Source organism: Pelecanus crispus, chromosome 2 (assembly GCF_030463565.1).
Source record: "Pelecanus crispus isolate bPelCri1 chromosome 2, bPelCri1.pri, whole genome shotgun sequence".
In the NCBI taxonomy this organism is placed as follows: Eukaryota; Metazoa; Chordata; class Aves; order Pelecaniformes; family Pelecanidae; genus Pelecanus; species Pelecanus crispus.
Genome location: NC_134644.1, coordinates 11,680,011 through 11,704,215, shown reverse-complemented (window position 1 = coordinate 11,704,215; position 24,205 = coordinate 11,680,011). Strand labels below are relative to the sequence as shown.

The following is a 24,205-nucleotide window of genomic DNA, read 5'->3' as shown; positions in this document are numbered from 1 at the left end:
AATAATTCACAGAGCTGCTACCTTAAAAGATCCTTAACAGCTAACAAATTATTAAAATCTGTTAGCTATTAAAATAGTCTCGAATTATAAATTTTATACACAGTCTACTAGTAAAATTCCAAGTAAATGGGACAGCTTCCAAAACAAAAATTAACAATGAGATTAATTTCAGCACATTACTCACAATGTTTGTTCCAACAATGAAATTATTAGGATTAGAAGGCAGAAATTTAATAGTCAGTGTCTGGGGCATTCTCTGGCGCACATCCTTTGGGAAAAGGCTATGAAAAACATAAAGGTAAAAGATAACAAATACAGGAAGTTGTCTCCTAAAGCTATGCAAGTACATACAGAAACTCTTAATCTAAAATGTGTATGACTAGCTCTAGGAAAAAGTATATATTAACACAATATACAACTAATGAAAATATTGTTAAATATATCTTACATAACAGCAAATTAATGAAGTATAGGAAAAATTAGCTTTGTGAGATACACATGTAAAATCTAAGTGCCTCTGTTTTCTTACCTGTTATTCAATTCCATAGTAGAGCTATGTACTAACTTCACTTTCCCTCCAGGAATTAAACCTAAAATTATATGAAAGAATTATTTAAACTGATTTAAGCACTTTCCATTAAGGAAGTGCTATCCTCAAATTAAAACCTAACCTAATAAGTAAAAGGATACTTCATAATTAAATTGTTTATTGTAGATATAGCTTTTGATATGTAAGAATCTTACATTGTTTAGAACTATTTACTTCAGAATTCAAATCTGAGGAGTTGTAATCTTTGACAGAAATCAAAGAAAGAGGACAGAGAAAGGGAAACATGATTGTATGTTTGTTTTAGTTTTACAGTATGCATATAACATCCTGTAATATCGCTCTATAAAACCCAATTCTATCAATGGTGAAAATGTGCATTTCTGTTACTTGGATCTCTGACAATGAATTATAGTAATGAGAGACTGTAATAATGCTTCCATAAAGTTGGTCTATGTTATTTGTCAGTAGAGAATACAAGAATAATTCAAATCATTCAAACACAAGAATTTTTTTGAAAAGGAAAGAAATTAATGTAGGTGGCAGTAAAACTGTGTCAGCACACATCTATAGCTTTAAAATGTACATCTCCACAGACATAATACCCAGCTTTAGCAGCTTAATGCAGCCAGGCATTGCACACAAGCTTATAAATTAGAAAACTGATAAAAAATTCTAGTTTGTTAGCATTACTTCATTTTTTTTATACAAGTATTTTAAAACCTATCAGGATTTTAATTGCAGCTTTTTCCAGTTAGGAAAGTATGTGTAAGTCTAAATTTGTTCAAAGAACAAAAAAAATGTAATTTTCTTCATTCACATAACTCAAAAAGGCCTGAATGGACTTTGTCCTTTACTTTTTTCATGGAAACTTTTTTCTCACACTAAATTAAGTACCTCACCCAAAAGAGAACTTTCAGGACAATTACCAAAATGGAGATGTAGGCAACAACAAAAACATTGTAACAGATTTCGTTAAAACTAAAGAAAGAACAGGAGGACCGAGAAGGACATAAAATCTCATATTCTTTGAAAGAAAGCTCCTGAGGATACAGAAATCTGCTTTGACATTATAAGAAATGTGGTTGTCTGTGGTGGCAATTACCAATACAGAATTAGCAGGTGAGATTCAGATAGCAATGAAAATAACTCTCATGATACCTAACCAATAGCCCCCAATATCAGATATACGTCCCATTCAGAATGAATCTTTTCCTCAGTAACTTTGCCTTCTTCTAAACTATTTTGTCATCACTGATTCTTCCTCTCTAACTTCATAATCTCAAAACTCAAGCACTTTATTCTAACTCCAATGTACAGTACTCACCTAAATCAGTTTGTGAACCAGCTAAATCCACTTTTTGTAATTCAACAACTACCTGAAAAGTCAATATTTAACATTAATAAGCCATAAATATTTACCAGACTTTAAAGGTTTTTAACTAGTTGCAGTAATGTATGACCTAACTCTAAAGGAACGTTTAGATAGGTAGGTCTAACAATGATTACAGGTAGATTCTCTATCCCCTGTCAATGTCTGCATTGCTAAAAATAGCTTTGCACGCCTGTTGGATGTTCCCTGCCGGAAAGCAGAATATGGGAAGTTACATTCTACACTTCATCGCTACTTGGTACCTTGTTGGTTTGGTCAGTCACAAAAAACCCACCTTAACCCCCCAAATAAGGAATTGTAACACATCTCCTGTGCTTTTCACTATTCGTGAAATAGAACGGGTAGATCATTTGGCCTGAATCTGTTGCTACTAAAGTTACTTAGAGCTTTAAGGGACTTAACTAGTGATACAGAAAGGAAATACTTTTATCCCCTTATCATTCACTGAGCCATTCGGTTCCTCAAGCAAGATCAATTCAAATGCAAACCCAGGTTCAGCAGCCGGGCCAAAGCTGCATCAGAAAAAGACTGAAAACATCCGATAGAAAGAAGAGTTGTCAGAACACTAACTAAAAGCAATAGACCCGGTGCTTACCTGCCTGTCATATTTTAGGCAGGGTAATCTTATCCACAGATTTTTGCATTTTGCCTCTTGAACACCTATTTTATATAAATTATGAATGTAATTTCTCACATACATTCAGTACAGTCTCTGACACCACTGTGATTCAAATAAAACAAAGTAGGTGGGTGAAAACGGACCAAGGTCAATTGTTCAATTAATAGAAATATGTGAACATATTCCTAAGAAGCAGAACTACTGATTGCCTGTTTTCATGAATCCATGTACCTGTTAATAGTTTTGCCTAAGAATAACATCATGGCATTAGGGAGTCAGGGCAAAAATTTTGAGGAGAATTCCAACGGAATGGCTAGTGTTGCTGTACTTTTCAGGGAGGAAATTCTCATCAGAAATCCTGGATTTGGGCTGCTATAATTGAAGAAGTATTTTATTATTCCAACACGTGATACTCTCTCTTTTCATACCTATACTACTCACCCACATATTGAGGATTCCATTTTCATCCATTGAAGCTATCTGAAATGGAGGGCCTGACATTTCTATAGAAGGAATAGTAACAATTTATATTCATACACTGACCTTCATCCTGAACAATATCGAAGGATTTAAAACATTTCCTAGGTTAATACATTCTCTGAAACTTTTATGATCCTCTCAGCTGCATAAAATGGGAAAATGCCCTAATTCTACCAAAGAAAAAAGGCATGAAACTAGTTATGTTCAGTTTATCCTACTAGATAGGCAGATGTTCTCTGCCTGCATCTTTTAAAATGTCTGGATTCTGCACGGACTGTGGAACAGAACGTAAAGTACAATAGATGAAATCTTGTAAGATCTGCAATATGCAGCACATTTCTTTGGACAACTATGGATTTCAAAGTGAAAATCTGCAATGGAAGTAATGATGTCTCCTCTAGCACTCTGCTTGAGAATTTGGGGGCATGAGGATTAAAGCTACTTTGCAAAGGTTGCTCATAAAAAATTAGGCAAAAGGCACAGGAAGAACCACCAAGTGCAGTCACATATTGTAAGTGTATTCAGATAATAAGCAAGTTGTTCCACTTTTTTAGATACGGGGTTTTTTGGACATCATAGGAGCACTGAGACGTCTCTAAAGGCATTCTGATTTCTTTAAAGACATTACAGAAGCACAAAGACTACTCTCTAAAAGCAGTTTTTGAGTGATAACTTGTTTTATCATGGAAGAACAAAATATTGTCTTACAAACAGACGTTATAACAAGCATGCACCCACATCTGATGTGACACTGCACTGAATTAACATTACGTAAAAATGAGAGCAGAAAATAAACATGAATGTTGTATGCAATTGATACTACAGACAACTTAAGAGGCAGAATAGAATTACAAACTGGATTTTGGCTATGATATATATATTTGTTTCACTAGATACCTAAAGAAAGACTCAAACATATTGATGCTTTGAAGAGCAGCCTACATACCCTCCTGATAAGAGAGGCTTGAGAGCCCATAATTCTGATCAGTGTAGAGAGAGGTTGAGACAGGTTCCACTGCTAGTATAGGGGAGGTGTGGTTTACTGAGTTTAGAATGCCATCTGTAATTAAGGATAATAAAAGGTAAACACTATATTATTTTCAACACAAACAACAACAAAACCCTAATCACTTTTCAGCACATGTGAGAATGATGATTACAAAGAAAGAATGGCAAATAATAACTTCATAAAGAAATACTTTGTAAAAGTCTCAAATACCATGCTGCAAACTATTTCCTAAATTAACAAGATACTACTAGATAAATCAATGTTTCACCATTTGTATTTACTTCTCATTTTCCAAATGACTACTGCACCATTTATGCCACTGTACCAGACATTTCATTAAAATCTGCCGTTTGAGGGTTACCATGAAAAGAATTACGTTAATTTCAAGCTCCATAAACAACAGCAGTAGAAATAAATCACTGCTTACTATAGAAAAGACAAAACTGAAGAAAAATTACTCTTACAGAGTATTATTTAACAGAAAATAACTATGCTGAAACAAACAATTCACCACAAGAAAATACGTATTTACCCTTTAATAACATTTAAAAATAAATGTGTATTTAGAGCAATTTCAATATGCATTTTTTGTCAGATACTCTTTATTTCTGGACTTGCTCTGTGCACTGAACTTAATCTCATTTAAGACTAAAGGCATAAAGCTTCGTAAGTATACAGCATTAAAAAATGCTTGCTTATATAAGCAACTGCATGAAACTGTATACATACATTTGACTACTAGCCCATTGTGCAACATAAGACCAAGCATCTTTGATCTACTAAAAAAAAATTAAAAGTCTATCAACAACCAACTCATGTTTACTTTTAACACGCCTACTGCAATTAGATACACTTGTGAACAAAACAGGATTTTGTGCATGTGTGTGGTGTTTTTTTACAAAAATAATAACACCTCAGTGTAAGTTAAATGGTAGCGACTGCACACAAAAAAAAGGAAAAATACACAAAGAAGGGCTTGTTTGGCAATAATAAAATTATTTTTAAAATACTGCTATTCCTTATTTTTAACTCTAGGGTACAACACAGTGCCAAGAAAAATGGCACCAATTTATAATTAAGATTGAGACGAATCAAGGGTCAAACTGTTGGTATGTACACCTCATTCCCAATCTCTCAACATAAAACTACATACATTGAAAACTTCAATAAGATTAATGACTTCCTCCTCTATTTAAATTTGAAATGACAAAACATTGGTAATAGGCATAAAGATCCATTCATTTCCATCAGATTCATAAAACCGTAAGGATCTCAAACACCAATTCAAATGCAGAGTGAAGTATTTTGGATTGTATCTTCTAGTATGTCAGTTATATGCCCTAAATAAACTTCTGTAACTTTCGAATTTGTCATCCATGGATTATAAGAAAATTTACAAAAGCCTATGTTACTTTGAGCATACACTAAGGGATCAGAAAAGTAGGAAAACTGGGAACTGTAATGACAAGAAAATGTGAAAGGATGAAAGGAGGTCACCCAGAAGCACTTTTGAAAAGTAAACTTTCTTCTGGCTTCCCCATACATACACAACACTAATTTAGGCCATATCCAAACAGTGCAACAAATTAATTCCATGTTACTTGTTGTGGCTGTGCTTCTCTGCCATTAAGAACCTGGAAAGAGCATGCTACGGCTCCCAACTGGCCCCAGTGCTAGAGATTTTGCTCATGTGACAAGCTGGATGACAGAAAAATCTATGTCCAGGTTTTGCTCCAACACGTAGTTGACACATTTCTAGAGATATCGAACCAGAGAGCTTTTGGGCCCCAAAGTTTAGTCACAGCTCCAGAATCCCTTCAACAAAAGACTAAAAGTAACTGAATGCTGACTGTAGAAGTTAGAATTCAACTTACTCCATTATATAGATCACCTCTGATATTTAACCTTCATATACTACTTGTTTCCAATGATGTGATCCCCAAAATTATTCGTATATGCTGAACCAACAGTATCACAAAATGACAGTTGTATATGTAATGAAAATATGAGAAATTCCTTGATCTTACATTGCTACAATAATTGATAAATTGGCAATAAAGCCCCCACAATCCTGACTCAACTTTTAGTGCATCTAGATAGAATCCAGAATTGATAAATTTACATAAGTGGAATTTTAGAAATGCATAAGGGTGAGATTCAGAACAAAGATTAAGACACTTAAAATGGTATCTACATGTAAGACAGCTGTATAGTATCTGTAAGTGAACTAAATCTAATCAAAACAATCAATCCAGTTAACCATATACAGATATCTACATTAGGGTAAGATGAATAGCTCTCTAGATCCCACAGAGTAGCACTGCACTGATTCTAACAGAGGTTATGCATGTATACACTTGGATACGTATCTTGCATGCAACCTTACAGAAACATCAAGACTTAGGGGACAATTTGTACAGATTGCGACCTTTAAATGATGTTTGAAAAACTGTGTTTTACAGTCTTAAATTACTTTGATTTTTTTAAAAATACATCTTAATATGTGTGTTTAATGTGGCTTACATTAAGGGAGATAAGATGATGAAAATTGACTAAGCTAGTGATTTCAGATGAGGTAGTAGTTGAGTACTCCATTTTAATATTACAGTGCTCCTCAGGTTCTATATCTGGTCCACATCTCTATTCTCACTGCTTGATACATATTGAGCTGGCTTACATTTCTTTACAGCTATTACTGACTGGAAATTTTTACTAGACTAAATATCCTCTCTGAACTGGCTAAACTAGGCTACTCAGAAATAGTGTTCTTAGCAGAATTAGTAGTGGAATTGTTTCACTGTGCACAAAATGACTAATCAGAATGCACAGATACTAACCAGTGGAAAATGTTGGAACTCTAAACGTCCACTCAATTTCACTGATCGTCATACGAGGGTGCATTCTCGAGTCTTCTCGAAGATCCCACACCAACAATGAACCATCTATTGTTCCAGCAAAAACTAACGTTGTTTTATTGGGACTGAAGCAGCAACATACCACCTGTTAAGCAGTAAAAATATGCATGGTTGATATTATGATAAAGGCCAATGATTTGATAAGCCTGAAATATTTTTGTTCTTCCTAAGGCATGCAGATCCAGAAAAAACAGATTACAGGTGTTTGCGGCAGAAGGACAACTTATTTAAAATGGAAGTAGGATACAAGACTTTCAGTAGGCCTTCCATTTTCAGGACAGTTGTTGTGTAATCCATATCTACTACCACAAAGCTGAAGGGGGTGATTCAACTGTATGATAGTGATGAGTGGAGAGAAGTCCTGACAACATCTGAACAAGTTGTTTTACTTCCATTCACTCTTCAACCACAAAATGGAGTCAAAAGTTAAAAAAAAAGAAAAACCAAACCACTATGACCATCTCTACATTCTAGTACCGGTGCACATAATGGAATGAGAGCAGTGTCTTGCTCAGTAGGCTCAAAAGTGTATCTCAAAGGATAACACATCTTGCAGCAAGACAAGAAAACAAAATACATATAATAAAGCTATTTATTCAAAGTGCAACTATACAATGTTATTGAAACATACCTCTGAGTCACATGTTAAAACTTTCTGAGGACTGGAGGGCTGCCAGATGTTCCAAACGCATATGATGCTTTTTCTGTTCAGTAAAACAACACCTGCCTTTTCAGGTAATCCATGAACAGAAAGTAGTGACTGCCTCTGAACTTGAGAGACATACAGGCAGGATATTTTTCGGTCTAAACCATTAAAAAAAAAAAAATCAAGAAAGAAAGGAAATAAATAAAAAAGTAAACTCACTGCAGATGAAAAAGCGTATTTAGCTGCTATAGCAACAACCAAAGAAGGTAAGACATAATTATGAAGAATATGTCTATTAACAGTGGGTGGCTTTCGATGCTATAGAAGAAAAAAGGAGGGACTAGGGAAGGAATCAAAAAAATTAGAAGCAAGTAGAAAGCAAAAAGGAAGGGAGCCAGGAAGTTAATAGAATAATTATTCTGGGCATAAGCAAGCTAATCTGATCTGACGTCAGTATATATACACTGAGAATTAATCAAAGTCTCAAACATGAAACAGCACAGGCCAGGCTTCTACTTCATCTCATGTGTTCATGTTAGAGTATGTATGGTTTTGTGTTATAATAGGTCTTCCTAACATAACTATAGATGTTTTATTTTTCATTTTTCTTTTCATCTGAACATCTACCGTTTATATGGGGAAGATATAACTGCAGTTCAAATATATCAGGCAATATTCTCCCCGTTCAATAACCTTGCTTCATTTGCAACTTTGGCTCTACTGCCAGCATAAAGACCCTAAATGAAATGACACCTCTTGGGATAGCCTTTCAACAACAGGGGCAAGAAATTACATCCAGGGCACCCCTATATCATGCTAATCACTGCCTATATTTCTGGTTTCACAGCAGGTAGGATGCTCTACGTTCCCTATGTGAAACCAATCTGCACAGAGTTAGAGCAAGACTAGCACAATTAAAAGAAAAGTGGGCTTTACATCATCTATATATCCTGATATGTGCTGTTTGCAATTCAGTCATAAAAAAGACCATGGTATTTTGCATAAGGAAGAAGAGTTCACACTGTATACTAAAAGGTGTAGAATAAAGTTCCCTTACCATGGAGGAATGGCTGGTTAGTATTTAACTGGAAACAGCTATCACTAATAGACAGACTGGTTTGTCGAGATCTTAGTTTCCACCTGGGTTGTGTTGCAACTTGATCTTCCTCTAGCAAAACAGCAATCACCTTTCAAACATAATTACATTTATAGAAATAAAAGGGTCATCTTATCTTTCAGCTTTGCTATTTCTAAAGTATGTGGATTAATTTAATAAACCTTTATCCACTCTCTTATTAATTTTATCTCTTAGCAAATACGATTTTACAGACTTAGAAGTTGCACAGCTCTGGTTCCATTCCTTTGCAGAGAGATGAATCTCACTGATAATGAGTATTATTTAAGTAATTCATTTAAATTAGTCAGAACAAGTACTGTAAGTGATCTATCACACTGTATACTGATGCACGCAACTCATAAGGGATATTAAGTACGTAAGTGTACCTGGCAAGCAGACCGAAGGAAATTTGCTAATCTTTGTGAATTAATTTTAGGTGTTAGAGTTCCATTCACTGACATATCCTGGCTGTTTATGGGACCTAAGAAAAAACAAAACCCAAAACCAAACTTGAAGCTTCAAAAGGGAATTAAGAAAACTGTAAGAACAATGTAATTTTTAAGCAAAAGGAAAATGGCAGGAATCAACTTCTCTTCAGCAGAAATAACAGTACTGACGAACAAGATCTGTTGGGGAATCATATCTCCTGCCAACATAAACGGCAATCCAGAAAGAAGAAACTATTTCTGCCATTTATTCTCCACCCCCTCCACAGGGGGATTCAGAGTGCCTATAGCAGTTTGGTATCGATTCAGCCTGTCACATTACAAATTCTGACAATTAATGGGTTCAAAAGAAAGTTTACATGCATACATCCATAAATGAGTAAGACTAAAATGTTCTTCACCTCCAGATACAAGGGCACTTTCTCCTGGATGCTGTGTCCATTTCTCCAGTGTCTCAACTTTCTCAGTCTGAATGTCTCTCTCAAGATTGTCCTCGTTACACTGAACATATGCCTAAAGAGATCAGTATACGGGTGACACAGCTAAGAATGACAGCATGTAACTGAATAGAAGTTAAACAGTTATTTTAAAACTGATGTGCTCAATCTCTTCTGTTCGTAAATTTAGACCTAAGTATTCTGACACAGACAGTGTCACTATTTTGTGCATGCACATTTCACCACATTTTGCACAAGAGTGCTAGACCTACTGCAAAAATATTGAATGTCTTACATTAGGCATAAACACTAAACCCAGCACACCTGGGACAGTGAGCCACAAACATACAGAAAGTCCTTTAGAATATGGGGAAGGAACATGAGTGTCCTGGTTTCGGCTGGGATAGAGTTAATTTTCTTCCTAGTAGCAGGCACAGTGCTGTGTTTTGGATTTAGTAGGAGAAGAATGTTGATAACACACTGATGTTTTTAGTTGTTGCTAAGTACTGCTTATGCTAGTCAAGGACTTTTCAGCTTCCCATGCTCTGCCAGGGGAACAAGAAACTGGGAGGGGGCACAGCCAGAATAGTTGATCCAAACTGGCCCAAGGGCTATTCCATACCATATGACGTCATGCTCAGTATAGAAACTGGGGGGGGTTGGCCGGGGAGCAGCGATTGCTGCTCGGGAACTGTCTGGGTATCGGTCAGCGGGTGGTGAGCAATTGCATTGTGCATCACTTGCTTTGCATATTATTATTACTATTATTATTATATTGTTATTATTATTATTTTACTTTATTTTATTTCAATTATTAAACTGTTCTTATCTTAACCCAGGAGTTTTTCTCACTCTTACTCCTCCGATTCTCTCCCCCATCCCATCGGGGCAGGGGGAGTGAGCGAGCGGCTGCGTGGTGCTTAGTTGCTGGCTGGGGCTAAATCACGACAATGAGAGAGTCCTCTTCTAACACAGAAAGGAAATGGCCTGTCTAGCCAAAAAGTCTTGATATCGTTGCTTTATGGTAATTAAGGCTTATAGATGAAAAATATTAATTTATTACTTTACTGTCCTATTAGCTTTAGTAACTTTCTTTTGTAAGGAAAATTATTTTCCACAACAAGAATCAGCACTTTCAAGATTTAAATATTACTACACATTTGTTACCCACCTGCTTAGTGTTCATTTTACCAAAATTCCTGATATACATGTCGTACTCATTTACAGGAGGCAAATCCAGTAAAGAAAAACTAACTGAGAAGTCCAGATCAATTAGTGGCAGAAGTTCTGAAGTCCGTTTTCTTTCAAATGAATTACAAGAGAGAAACAAAAAATGTTAAGACCAAGCGTTTGATATTCCAAAAGAAAACCAGCGTGATTTGGTAACAGTATCAGAGATCTAACAATCTATTGATCTATGCGATTTGAAGCTGTACCAAAATTAATTGATAGATAAAAATATGTCAACAGAAGTACATATAATACTGTTATGAATCCTCATTTAATGTTACACTGAGATAATTACCAGATTTGAAAATGCAATTCTGGTTGCAAGTGGCAAACTTAAGTGGTTTATTATAAAAGCAATCCAAACTTTCAAAGCCTAGTACCACCATCTTGCCTAAGTATTCAAAAGCTGTTCTGTGAGGTAACAGATGAATGTCACTTTCTTCCTATAGTTAGGCTGGTGACTAATTCTCCTAAACTCATTTTATTAACTTACATCACCCATATGTGTACATGCTTTATAACGATCATCTATAATACCCTGGTTTGGCTAGACTTATTCAAACGTATTTTGAACAACCTCCATTGGTAATAGACTGCCTGAATTTGTACCTCTTCATATCACCAGGGAAATAAATAAAAATAGCGGAAATCCTAAAATATAAATGTATAAATATGAAATGAATTTATTGCTGATTCCTAACCTGTGGACATGAATACTGACCTCTTCCCCAAAAAGTAGGCCTCCAAAAAACATCAGTTACTGGACTATTGTACTTGATCTAAATTGTACGAATACTCAGGACTGAGGTAGACTATGTATTTTTCCACTTGTATTTTTTGTTTAGAGTAAGATCAGCACATTGTACAGTATTTGAGATACCTGAATCTTTTTGTCCTACAAAATGCCAAATCTTTACATCTTCCTAAATTCCCTTTCTGGAATGACATAAAAAAAAAGCTCAACTGCCTTATCCAGCTTCCCTCAATCCTTTTACTTTCTGCCTACTTCAATTCTTACTTTTTTCATCTTTGTCCCAAATAAAACTGTATTTCCATTCTTAATTGGAAAACAGGTCTATCTTCACATACTGTATCTTACTCTGACAAGATGCTAAAAACATTTATGTGACATTACTTATTATCAACTACAAAGAGATTCCTACCGCTCCACTTGTATGGAGAATGAAAACACAGTTAACCTTTGTCACAATTTACACAACTATCTATCTACTTTAATGTCATAAAATTGTTAAGGTATTATTTTATTTTAAGAGTTAACTGCTTGAATTACATACAGATGTCAGTTTACAAGTTAATACATGCTCTTGCATACAGATTTCTTGGCAACAAGAAAATTTTTGTCATCTTTCCTCTTCTCTCTCTTGCTTTTTCAGATTTTTTTAATATGCTTAATATAATATAAAATATAAATACAAATACAAACCAGATACAATTATGGGTCTGTAGCAATTCCATATCTAAACAGTCTTCTAGGTGTGTATTGTAGTTGCAATTTCTTCTCAGTAAGATAGTCTTTGAAAGGGGAATAGACTAAAGCAACATGAGCTGGAATTGCTCCTCAAATATTTTAGGCTGTATTTTTCTTTATGCATAAGGACAATTTTCACATCTCCTTTTTGCTACTTAATGACATCTGTTGCATTTTCTTATCCACATTTTTATTTTTACTTCTACTTCCTAATATACCACCTTTTCACAAACATTGTGGCACAGATTGCTGGGATCTAATTCAAATGCATGAAAGTTGCTTCCTAGTTACAAATCTTAATGATACATGCAGACAAATCCTTAAAATAAACTAATAAGCCTCATATTAATATTTACAACTCCAAAGTGCCACAGCTCATTTATGGGATGCTTTCAGTCTATTTACTGGTAGCAATGTATCATCACAGCATTAAATTCCACAAACCCTTTCTCTTCCCATGAAAATGCTAGTTATTTTCACAGGCTATGTATGTTGTTAGGATGTACACAAAGTTAGATACACAGTCATAACCAGTCATAGATTATCATCAGTAGAGACTAACGAACATTTCAGAAGGCAATTCTTCAGAGAGATGCCTTCCTGAATTTCCTAATCTGTCTCCACTGTCTAGAGAGGAAGCCTAGACAATGAACTCGCATAAAATTTGGGCATATAAATTTAGGCAAAGTGAATTAGACAGCCTAGACAATAAAATCTCCCTTATGTGAAGATCAGCCACCGATATGCAGCCACAAAGCAATGGAATCTAGCATTATCAATAAAATTTAATATTCTTGCTTTATGCGTCCAATTGACATTACAAAAAATTGGAGATATATACAGTGTTTCAGATAAATCTGGAGCTCCTGGCAAGCTCCACAAGAAACAGGCACCAATTTGTTTCTTTAATACAGAGCTGTCTTAGATGTTTCAAATCTAGATCAATTTTAGATCAGTAATAACATGTTTTTACACCAACTGGTGTTATCCCTGAAAGGGAACATGCTATTTTGGCAACAGTATGTACCATACAGAGTCTTGATTATTTCTAGAAATTACAGTTCTGCAGAGCCCTGAGAGCAGCTAAAAGGCTTGCTCTTTAGTACTATAAGCTAATATGTAATTGACTGAAGAATCATACAAAGAAATTACAATCCTGGCAACTCATTCTGTAATAAAATGATACACACAAATGGATATATAGATAATTTTCTGTTATAAAATGACATATAGCAAAGCCTGTAAATTATATTTACTTAAGAACTAATTACTGTTAGCTTACAAAGTAATATTTGATGCTAAAAGCCTCAAGTTTATAAACTTCACATATTTCAAATAAAATGAAAAAAATTACATCTCACACAGTGAGTTGCCATTTTGTGTGGACTGTTTAAAATACACTTACTTCTGCTTACTAGCCATACTTCGGCTACTTTGTCGTTGGCTTGCTGTTTGAAAATCCATGAATATTCCACAAAAAGAGTTTCTGACAGAAGGGTATTGCCTTTCTGTGATATTATAAAACATTGTTAGTGTTATAATTCACACTTTACAGTGCATTAAAATGTAAAGCAGTAATTCTAAAAAACAACAGATTTATTACGACACAGCTACTAAAAGTTACCTGTCTGCACATTACACAACATAGAATCATAGAATCATAGAATGCTTTGGGTTGGAAGGGACCTTGAGAGATCATCGAGCCCAACCCCCCCCTGCAGTAAGCAGGGATTGAACCTGTGAACTTGGCGTTATTAGCACCATGTTCTAACCAACTGAGCTAACCCGGCTCTAGAACAGTTAATCAGCACAATAAGCTTCTTAACTTCAGTAATAGGCCAGCATTTTCCCTTATTATGGTCCTTTACGAATCAATTTAAAATGACTGACCACTGTAATTTTTACTTTAGAAGACTATGATGCACAAAGTGCCTTTTTCTTTCTCCTGCCATTAGCAGGTCCCTTGCTCCCCTGTGTGCAGTAAAACACTCTATGACCAATTCTAAAAATCATATCAAATTCACACAGGCTACACCGTGTGCATGCTACAGCTCTAAATAAGAATTCATCACTACAGCTAGTGGAGAACCTCATCAAGGCAAGGTTAGCTGATGCCCTCCGATGAATAAGCAAAACATTGAAAACTGTTGCTTTAAAAGCCACAGTTAGTGGAACAACTACAATATCTGATGTCATGTCAATTTTACTCCCTTGCCTGGCTAGGTGGTAGCTAATTGACCTTAATATACAACTTCCAGTCAGGACCAACGGTGTTTCACTTCCTCAGAGGAAGACTGCCTTTTTAGATAATACTTGTAAAACGCTTTTAAACTTCTGAAAATCACTACCAACATGACCAACAACCATTTTAACCAAATGAGATCAAAACTTCATCACAAGAGTATGGTATAATTTTCAATAAAGCACTAAGTGCTACAATTCAGAATTTAAAAATCTGATTCTATGTTAGAATTCCATCCTGTTCTTTAGATCTATAGCATTAACAGAATTCTTTTATTGATTCCACATTGTTTATTACAAAATTAATAATAAATGCATAAATCTTCTGCAGGAAGAAATTCATATTACAGCATACCGATTCTGCCTTGCAATGACCACTTAACTGAAAATCTATTAGATACTCTAAAGACTTACAGAAACTCCATGCTATTCTTCCATGACTGCACTGACTTTGTATCAACTAGAGTAAAAAGCTGTTTAAGATTCTTTTGCACAATGATTCTATACTGCTGTTCATGTGAGTGAAGAGTGCAAAGGGGAACCACAGCTGTAGCTAGTTAAATAAGTAGATCTGACACTCACAGGTATCAGATCAACTGAATATAAGACAACAATTCCATAGTCACATTTTAAATGCCTTTTTGTTTTTCTGAAAAGTGATATAGAACTATATATTTTTGTTTTTCTGAAAAGTGATATAGAACTATATATTTAAGTAATATCTGTATTTCTCTCGCCTTCCCACCCAGAGCAGTGGCTTCAACTTTGCTTAAAAGAAAAAAGGCGAATTAATGTCACCGGAAGCCCCAAACTGTTCTAGCACTCCTCCAGTTTTCGAAATCCAGACTCTCATATCCTCCTCTTACCCAAAATAAGACATCTTAAATGTTAGTCTGTAAATTTTTATACATCACATTTTAAGTGATTAGTAATGCCTCTGAATCATTCTTTAGCAATCTGAAAGTTACAGTACTTGCCCACAAACCTAAGTGACTCATCCAGAGGACCAGATTTCTGCCTTTAGGCAGACTTCTAGAAAAAGTGGCCTGTTTACTCGTAAGTTGTATGTGTTACTCATACATTTAATAAAAAAAGACCAGTATCTAGTCACATACCCATAGTTGGTTCCTTTTTTTCATTTTCAGTTTTCTTTGGCAGTGAAGTACAAATTCTGTCATTTTCTGCACTAATTGCTCTTTGAATTTCTTCAATTTCTGATGTTCTGGAAAATGGAATCTCTCTTAGGCTTTCTTCTGCATCTCTTTCTTCACCACTTTTGTCTTCATCATCATCAAAATCATCTTCATAATCCTTTAAAAGTAACAGGACTTTCAATAATTAATAAACAGATTACAGATATTTTTTTCAAGATTTCTTTTAAGAAATTGTAAAATGAAAAAATAAAAATAAAATTCCCTCATAGATGACTAGAAGTCCTCTGACTGAAAGGCATTTTAAAATAACTGTTTGATAGAAAGAAAATGGCATGTCTTGATTGTGTGGTAATTTTAATCAAGAGAAGACAATTCCACAGTGTTGTTCTTCAATGCCCAATATAGACTCTTTTTTTTTTAAAAAAAAAATCCTAAAGTAGGAATTATATGTTTAGGTGAATTATGTGTTCTTCAAAGAAATAAAATTACAGTGTTCAGTGGCATAAATGCTTCATAGATGTATACATAGATGTATAAAATTGTTTATTTGACAGTTTTAATTCAAGCTCCCCTTCAATGGCAGGCTCAAACTTACTAATATACCACACTGTTTGCAAGTCATAGAATCGTAGAATCGTTTAGCTTGGAAAAGACCTTTAAGACCATCCAGTCCAACCATTAACCTACACTACCAAGTCCACCACTAAACCAATTAAGGGTAGACTAGCAATTTCATGTTTCCTGGCTTGGTGGCTGGATTGTTTCTTAATGAAAGTAAAAACTAGGAATCATTAAGGTTGGAAAGGATCTCTAAGATCAGCAGTCCAACCATCAACCCAACACCACCATGCCCTTGTCGTGGTTTAGCCCCAGCCAGAGGAAGAAAATTAACTCTATCCCAGCCGAAACCAGGACACCCTCTAAACCATGTCCCAAAGTGCCACATCTGCCCGTTTTTTGAACACTTCCAGGGGTGGTGACTCCACCACCTCTCTGGGCAGCCTGTTCCAATGCTTGACTACCCTTTCTGTGAAGAAATTTCTCCTAATATCCAATCTAAACCTCCCCTGGCACAGTCTGAGCCCATTTCCTCTCGTCCTGTCGCTAACTACCTGGGAGAAGAGACCAACACCCACCTCACTACAACCTCCTGTCAGGCAGTTGTAGAGAGCGATAAGGTCTCCCCTCAGCCTCCTCTTCTCCAGGCTAAACAACCCCAGTTCCCTCAGCCGCTGCTCACAAGACCTGTGCTCCAGACCCTTCTCCAGCTTCCTTGCCCTTCTCTGGACACGCTCCAGCACCTCAATGTCTTTCTTGTAGTGAGGGGCCGAAAACTGGACACAGTATTCCAGGGGTGGCCTCACCAGCACCGAGTACAGGGGAACAATCACCTCCCTGCTCCTGCTGGCCACACTATTCCTGATACAAGCCAGGATGCTGTTGGCCTTCTTGGCCACCTGGGCACACTGCTGGCTCATGTTCAGCCGGCTGTCTACCAACACCCCCAGGTCCTTTTCGGCCAGGCCGCTTTCCAGCCACTCTTCCCCAAGCCTGTGGTGTTGCAGGGGGTTGTTGTGACACAAGTGCAGGACCCGGCACTTGGCCTTGTTAAACCTCATACAGTTGGCCTTGGCCCATCAGTCCAGCCTGTCCAGATCCCTCTGCAGGGCCATCCTACCCTCCAGCAGATTGACACTCCCACCCAACTTGGTGTCATCTGCAAACTTACTGACGGTACACTCAATCCCTTCACCCAGATCGTTGATAAAGATATTAAACAAGACTGGCCCCAAAACTGAGCCCTGGGGAACACCGCTTATGACCATCGCCAACTGGACTTAACTCCATTCACCACTACTCTCTGGGCTCGGCCACCCAGCCAGTTTTTTACCCAGTGAAGAATACACGTGATTAGGCCATGAGCCACCAACTTCCTTAGGAGAATGCTGTGGGAGACTGTGTCAAAGGCTTTACTGAAGTCCAGGTAGATGACATCCACAGCCTTTCCCTCATCCACCAGGCGGGTCACCAGGTCATAAAAGGAGATCAGGTGGGTCAAGCAGGACCTGCCTTTCATGAACCCATGCTGTCTGGGCCTTATCCCCTGGATGACCTGCACATGCCTGTTGAGCGCACTCAAGATGAACTACTCCATAATCTTCCCCAGCACCAAGGTCAGGCTGACAGGCCTGTAGTTCCCCGGATACTCTTTCCGGCCCTTCTTGTAGATGGGCGTCACATTGGCAAGCCTCCAGTCATCAGGGACCTCCCCTGTTAACCAGGACTACTGATAGATGACGGAGAGTGGCTTGGAAAGCTCCTCCGCCACCTCCCTCAATACTCTCAGGTGGATCCCATCTGGCCCCATAGACTTGTGAGTGTCCAGGTGGTATAGCAGGTTGCTAACTGCTTCCTCCTGGATTATGCTGGAGCGGGTCCAGAAGAGGGCCACCAAAATGATCCAAGGGCTGGAGCACCTCTCCTATGAGGACAGGCTGAGAGAGTTGGGATTGTTGAGCCTGGAGAAGAGCAGGCTGCGAGGAGACCTTATTGCGACCTTCCAGTACTTAAAGGGGGCCTATAGGAAAGATGGGGAGAATCTTTTTAGCAAGGCCTGTTCTGACAGGACAAGGAATAATGGATTTAAACTAAAGAAGAATAGATTTAGACTAGACATAAGAAAGAAATTTTTTACAATGAGGGTGGTGAAGCACTGGAACAGGTTGCCCAGAGAGATAGTGGAGGCCCCATCCCTGGCAACATTCAAGGTCAGGTTGGACGGGGCTCTGAGCAACCTGATCTAGTTAAAGCTGTCCCTGCTCACTGCAGGGGGGTTGGGCTACATGATCTTTAAAGGTCCCTTCCAACCCAAAGCATTCTATGATTCTATGGGGGCTCCATTCTGCTCCCCATCCCTGTCTTCCAGCTCAGGAGGCTGAATGCCCTGGGGATAACTGGTCTGGCTATTAAAGACTGAGGCAAAGAAGGCATGAAGTACCTCAGCCTTAAGTACGAGCATAAGGCTCATACTTTAATAATTCTCTTAACTAAGATAATTCATCTCATGCTAAAATAATCACCTGACACAAATGATATGAACAAGTCTTAAACGTGCTCATTTCTGAGGCTTTTTTCCTGCTGAAATTGATTATTTGCTCCCATTATTTAAAAAATTCAGTATTTTTCACAGAAAATCATTTAAATAATTGAAATCCAGGAAGACAGAAAGAGCATCTTGTGAAGACTTCAACTCAAAAGCAAAAGTTGGTTCCCAACCCCTGATGAAAACTAAGTACATACATAGCAGAGAGTTTCTACATAACATTCTAGCTACTTCTTATCTACTGTTAGCCAAGTTAAGGTTACTGTCACCAAAAAGGAATAAGTAAAAACCATGCAACATCCTGTAATTTTTATGTCTGTGAATAAAGTTAATCACTATTTTGATACTTGAGAATAACTTCAAAAGGACAATTGTATGCTTTTACTTACTTCAAAATCATCTTCATAATTTGCTGAAAAGTTATCAAATCCTGTGTCCGAATGATAGATGTGTGTATCTTTCATTTCCTAAATGAGAAAAATTAATGAAACTGTTAAACAATCTTACAAAAAAGTTAAATTTTTATCTGCCAAATCTTAGTGTAAAGATAGATGAATAGATGTTCTTCTCAGATATTTCTACATTTTCAAGCAAACATACAACAAATTCAGTTTAGAAATGTAAATGGAAGTGTATTAACAAGTGCTCATTACTGACTTAAAACAGTAACATACAGGAAGACAAAACAGAACTCAATCCAATTGGAATTGGTTGGACGGTCACATCCAGAGGGTAGTGGTCAATGGCTCGATGTCCACATGGAGACCGGTGACAAGTGGAGTCCCCCAGGGGTCCATACTGGGACCAGTGCTGTTTAATATCTTCATCAATGGCACAGACAGTGGGATCAAGTGCACCCTCAGCGAGTTTGCAGACAACACCAAGCTAAGTGGTGCAGCTGACACGCCAGAAGGACGAGATGTCATCCAGAGGGACCTGGACAAGCTGGGGAGGTGGCCCTGTGTGAACCTCATGAGGTTCAACAAGGCCAAGTGCAAGGTCCTGCACCTGGGTCGGGGCAACCCCCAATATCAATACAGGCTGGGGGATGAAGGGATTGAGAGCAGCTCTGCGGAGAAGGACTTGGGGGTACTGGTAGACGAAAAGCTGGGCATGAACCAACAATGTGCACCTGCAGCCCAGAAGGCCAACCCTATCCTGGGCTGCATCAAAAGCAGCGTGGCCAGCAGGTCGAGGGAGGGGATTCTGCCCCTCTACTCTGCTCTGGTGAGACCTCACCTGCAGCACTGCGTCCAGCTCTGGGGCCCTCAGCACAAGAAGGACATGGACCTGTTGGAGTGGGTCCAGAGGAGGGCCACCAAAATGATCCAAGGGCTGGAGCACCTCTCCTATGAGGACAGGCTGAGAGAGTTGGGGTTTTTCAGCCTGGAGAAGAGCAGGCTGTGGGGAGACCTTCTTGTGGCCTTTCGGTACTTAAAGGGGGCCTATAGGAAAGATGGGGAGAATCTTTTTAGCAAGGCCTGTTGTGACAGGACAAGGAATAATGGATTTAAACTAAAGGAGGATAGATTTAGACTGGATATAAAGAAGGAATTTTTTACGATGAGGGTGGTGAAGCACTGGAACAGGTTGCCCAGAGAGATAGTGGAGGCCCCATCCCTGGCAACATTCAAGGTCAGGTTGGAGGGGACTCTGAGCAACCTGATCTGGTTAAAGCTGTCCCTGCTCACTGCAGGGGGGTTGGGCTAGATGACCTCTAAAGGTTCCTTCCAACTCAAAGCATTCTATGATTCTTTCTTGGGAAGACCAACTGTTTTCCCATCCGTATTTTTGCTGGGAAAGACAAAAAGTGCTGTGTTGCCTATAATTTCAATACAGTAGCTCTTATGATGGTGTAACAACAAAATAAGACTGTTCTACTTTTCCAAGGATTAGACAAAATTATCCATATACCTAAGTTATACTGGGGGACTCAATCTGTTAATAAAATAGTGCAGATGTTGGAATCAGGAAAAGAGACATGGATAAAACAGGAAAATAAGACGTTTTTATGCATAAATAATTCTGTTAACATTGAATCCTCTACTGTATTTACTTATTTACATGGAATAAGATTTATGGCATCCCTGAAATAATTTCAAAGAAATCGCCTTTCTCTAGCTTACTGAACTTGATTAAAATAATGCCATTTAATTACCCCAACATGTACCCCAAACAAACATAAAGCTTAAAATGGCACACATAGATCTATCTGATCTTAGTCAGCCTTTTCCTTCAATAGCCTATTCAAACTCATACACTAAATTATCCATGTGTAAGGGATTTCAACAGATTTCAAAATGGAAATCAGTGTGAGGTTTTATGAAAATTATCCAGCATAACAGAACACTTATTACCTGCTTCTACATTTACAACCAAAGGATAGCAGCGGGTTGTCAAATGCCAAGTTAGGCATACTTTTGATCCTTTCACAACTCTTCAAGAGCTACAGCCACCTAGTTTCACAGAATGTAGTATTTTCAAAACTATTAAGGTCATTGTATAGCAGTAAACAGCATCTATGGATACCTTACTTTTCAGAGTCATCAGACTCCTAGAACTAGGACTACAGTACTCAGTCTCTCTGGTTGCTGCTTTTTGTCATTTCTTTTGTCATTCTTTGGATCAAGAATAAATTATATTAGTCAGGTTGTCCATCCAGGCAAAACTGGCCAAAACTGGGCAAAATTTCCCTAATTTGTTCTGCCTGCAAGGTTGGAGGTACCCAGTAGTAACTAAATTCATACAGAATTTTTTAAAAATCCTTATTCCATTTAGTCAAAGACACACGTAGTAATACACCCATAAAGATGGTTATTGTCTTCATTACCTTTCTATAATAATCTCTGAATAGGCCTATAGAGCTGTCATTTTTATTAATAACACATAGATGTTTATAACATTCTATCTGTTACACATGTAGTTTTTACACACTAAAAACCTCTACCCATTGGTAGTTGTCGAAACCTTACTGTCCCCATAAGAACCTCCTACATTCTCATAGAAATCAGAATCATCCTATCACAGCTAGGTTCCTACTTTGAAGAATATATAGAGAATATATTGTCAATACAAAGCAGGATCAGGAAGTCATGCTGGATACCTGGATGACTGTGGCATCTGGAGTAACAAATACATGAAGAAATTCAACAGCATAAAGTGCAAACTCATGGAATTTGATTTAATTAGGATGAGAGGAAATGGCCTCAAGTTGTGTCAGGGGAGGTTTAGATTGGATATTAGGAAAAATTTCTTTACTGAAAGAGTGGTCAAGCATTGGAACAGGCTGCCCAGAGAGGTGGTGGAGTCACCACCTCTGGAAGTGTTCAAAAAATGGGTAGACATGGCACTTTGGGACATGGTTTAGTGGGCATGGTGGTGTTGGGTTGATGGTTGGACTGCTGATCTTAGAGATCCTTTCCAACCTTAATGATTCCTAGTTTTACTTTCATTAAAAAATAATCCAGCCACCAAGCCAGGAAACATGAAATTAATTATTACTCTACCCTTAATTGGTTTAGTGGTGGACTTGGTAGTGTAGGTTAATGGTTGGACTGGATGATCTTAAAAGGTCTTTTCCAACCTAAACGATTCTGTGATTCTATGAATTATCCCTCTTGAGTCAGGTCTTAATTAGGGATCTCACCCTCCTAGGTTGCCTGCTATTGCCAATGAAGACAGAGAAGATAATGGAAAAGGAGACCAAATATAAAGGACTGAATTACCTATTTCCTCCACAAACTACAATAGGGAAATTTAGGTCCTCACCACAGACAGTTCACACCTAAAGGGGAGCTGAACCTGGGCCTTAAAGATTAACATCAATGCCAGCTGCTACCTGGAACCTCAGCTGTTGGACACAATAGAGGAAGAGAAAAGTTTGAACGTATTAGTTGATGCAGGATGACTGTTGGCCACAGTGGTAAGAGCTGTGCAGACTAAACCTAAGAATATGTCAGAAAGCTACTTCTTTCAGGAACAGGTAAGTATTTATGTCATGTACAGTATTACACAAGGCAGTGATGAAAATTCACATTCAGTACTGTGTTCAACTCTGGTCACCCATATTCAAGGAAAATTAATGCAAATTGAAACAGACAGAGAGCTGCTAGAATGATGAGAGGAATGAAGAATTTGGCTTGTATAAATCAGCAAAATTAAGTCAGAGAAGAAACATGCTTTCTAGAAGCTCATTAGGGGAAGAAACCCTAAAAAAGCATTTGAGCTAAATGCTAGCACTAAAGCAAGAACAATGGAAACGTATTGGAAATCAGAAGAAAAGAATAACAGAGGTCTTAGAACACCCTTGAAAGAGAAGTATTTCTGGTATGAAAACAGCCAAGTTTTAACAGAAGTTAGTATGGTTTTGAAAGAGAGATGGATGCCCATAACATGAGAATATGGGAAAGGATGTCTTCATTAGGTACTACTACTTTTTCCTAGATCAGGACCATAATCCTACAACATTCCAAACTAGATGTTGATTTTAGGGGATGGTTATGAATGGTTGAAAATATGACAAAATATTTTAAAACTTTTTATGGTAAAGTTAGGCTGTATCTGCACAGATTGGTCCAAATAAACCCCAGTCTATACAGCATGCACTTCAGACTTGCTGAAAACTTGGTTCTGTCTGCACCTGCCCATTTAAATATATAAAAATACTTTCCTCTTTCTTATGGAAACTGCTTTAAGAGACATATATGAATTACATTGCTAGCTGCATTTTACTTGGCTTACACTACATATTATTTGCCTATGTCAGCTGTTTATAGAAAGAAAGAATATACCTCAGGTATGTGTAGATGACTTGTATTACACATCTAAACTCTTCCCACTTATTGAGAATTATTTTTTCAAGCATAGAAGATACTAAAATACAGTTGAATAGATGGCTACCTTCAATGCTTTGCAAATTTATACAGAATAAATCAATTTTCTAATGCTGTATCCAGAAAGAGAGGTTAGGCAATACCTGAAGACCAACATACATAAATCTTACCTTATCTTATCTTAGAATGACATTACATTGAAATACATATTGTAATTGTTACTAATCCCAAGAAAAATGCAACATTCTAAGTTCCAGCACCAAATATTTTTACCTCTTGTCTTGTATCCCTCTCCTCTTTTTCAATGAGTTTTCCTTTATCTTTTACAGTCCTATGGAAAAAGAGAACATCAATTTTATTGGGTAACTCAGAAGAAAGCACTAATTTTGTTTTGGTTTTGTTTTCGGGGGGGTGGGGGTGTATTTGTTTTAGAAAAAATAGGTCTTTTTTCCTAAAAAGGAAAAAATAGTTTAAAATTTCCAATAAACTGAAATATTTCTACAAATATGTTTATAGATCACTATTTATGGTATGAACTGATAATGAA

At 37.3% G+C, this 24,205-nt stretch overlaps 1 protein-coding gene across 1 annotated transcript in view; it reads right to left on the bottom strand.

Moving 5' to 3' along the window:
- Positions 1 to 24,205, bottom strand: part of DYNC2I1 (dynein 2 intermediate chain 1) — a 39,056-nt gene that overhangs the window by 3,634 nt on the left and 11,217 nt on the right. Inside the window, exons 7-21 of the mRNA XM_075705620.1 lie at positions 23,932 to 23,989; positions 19,216 to 19,293; positions 15,685 to 15,880; positions 13,734 to 13,836; positions 10,781 to 10,910; positions 9,574 to 9,685; positions 9,113 to 9,207; positions 8,667 to 8,796; positions 7,595 to 7,767; positions 6,886 to 7,048; positions 3,986 to 4,099; positions 3,001 to 3,062; positions 1,875 to 1,926; positions 530 to 590; positions 185 to 281 (exon numbers count right to left, since the gene is read on the bottom strand). Of these exons, the coding sequence (XP_075561735.1) occupies positions 185 to 281; positions 530 to 590; positions 1,875 to 1,926; positions 3,001 to 3,062; positions 3,986 to 4,099; positions 6,886 to 7,048; positions 7,595 to 7,767; positions 8,667 to 8,796; positions 9,113 to 9,207; positions 9,574 to 9,685; positions 10,781 to 10,910; positions 13,734 to 13,836; positions 15,685 to 15,880; positions 19,216 to 19,293; positions 23,932 to 23,989 (1,624 nt within the window). The remainder of the gene's footprint in view (positions 1 to 184; positions 282 to 529; positions 591 to 1,874; positions 1,927 to 3,000; positions 3,063 to 3,985; positions 4,100 to 6,885; positions 7,049 to 7,594; positions 7,768 to 8,666; positions 8,797 to 9,112; positions 9,208 to 9,573; positions 9,686 to 10,780; positions 10,911 to 13,733; positions 13,837 to 15,684; positions 15,881 to 19,215; positions 19,294 to 23,931; positions 23,990 to 24,205) is intronic.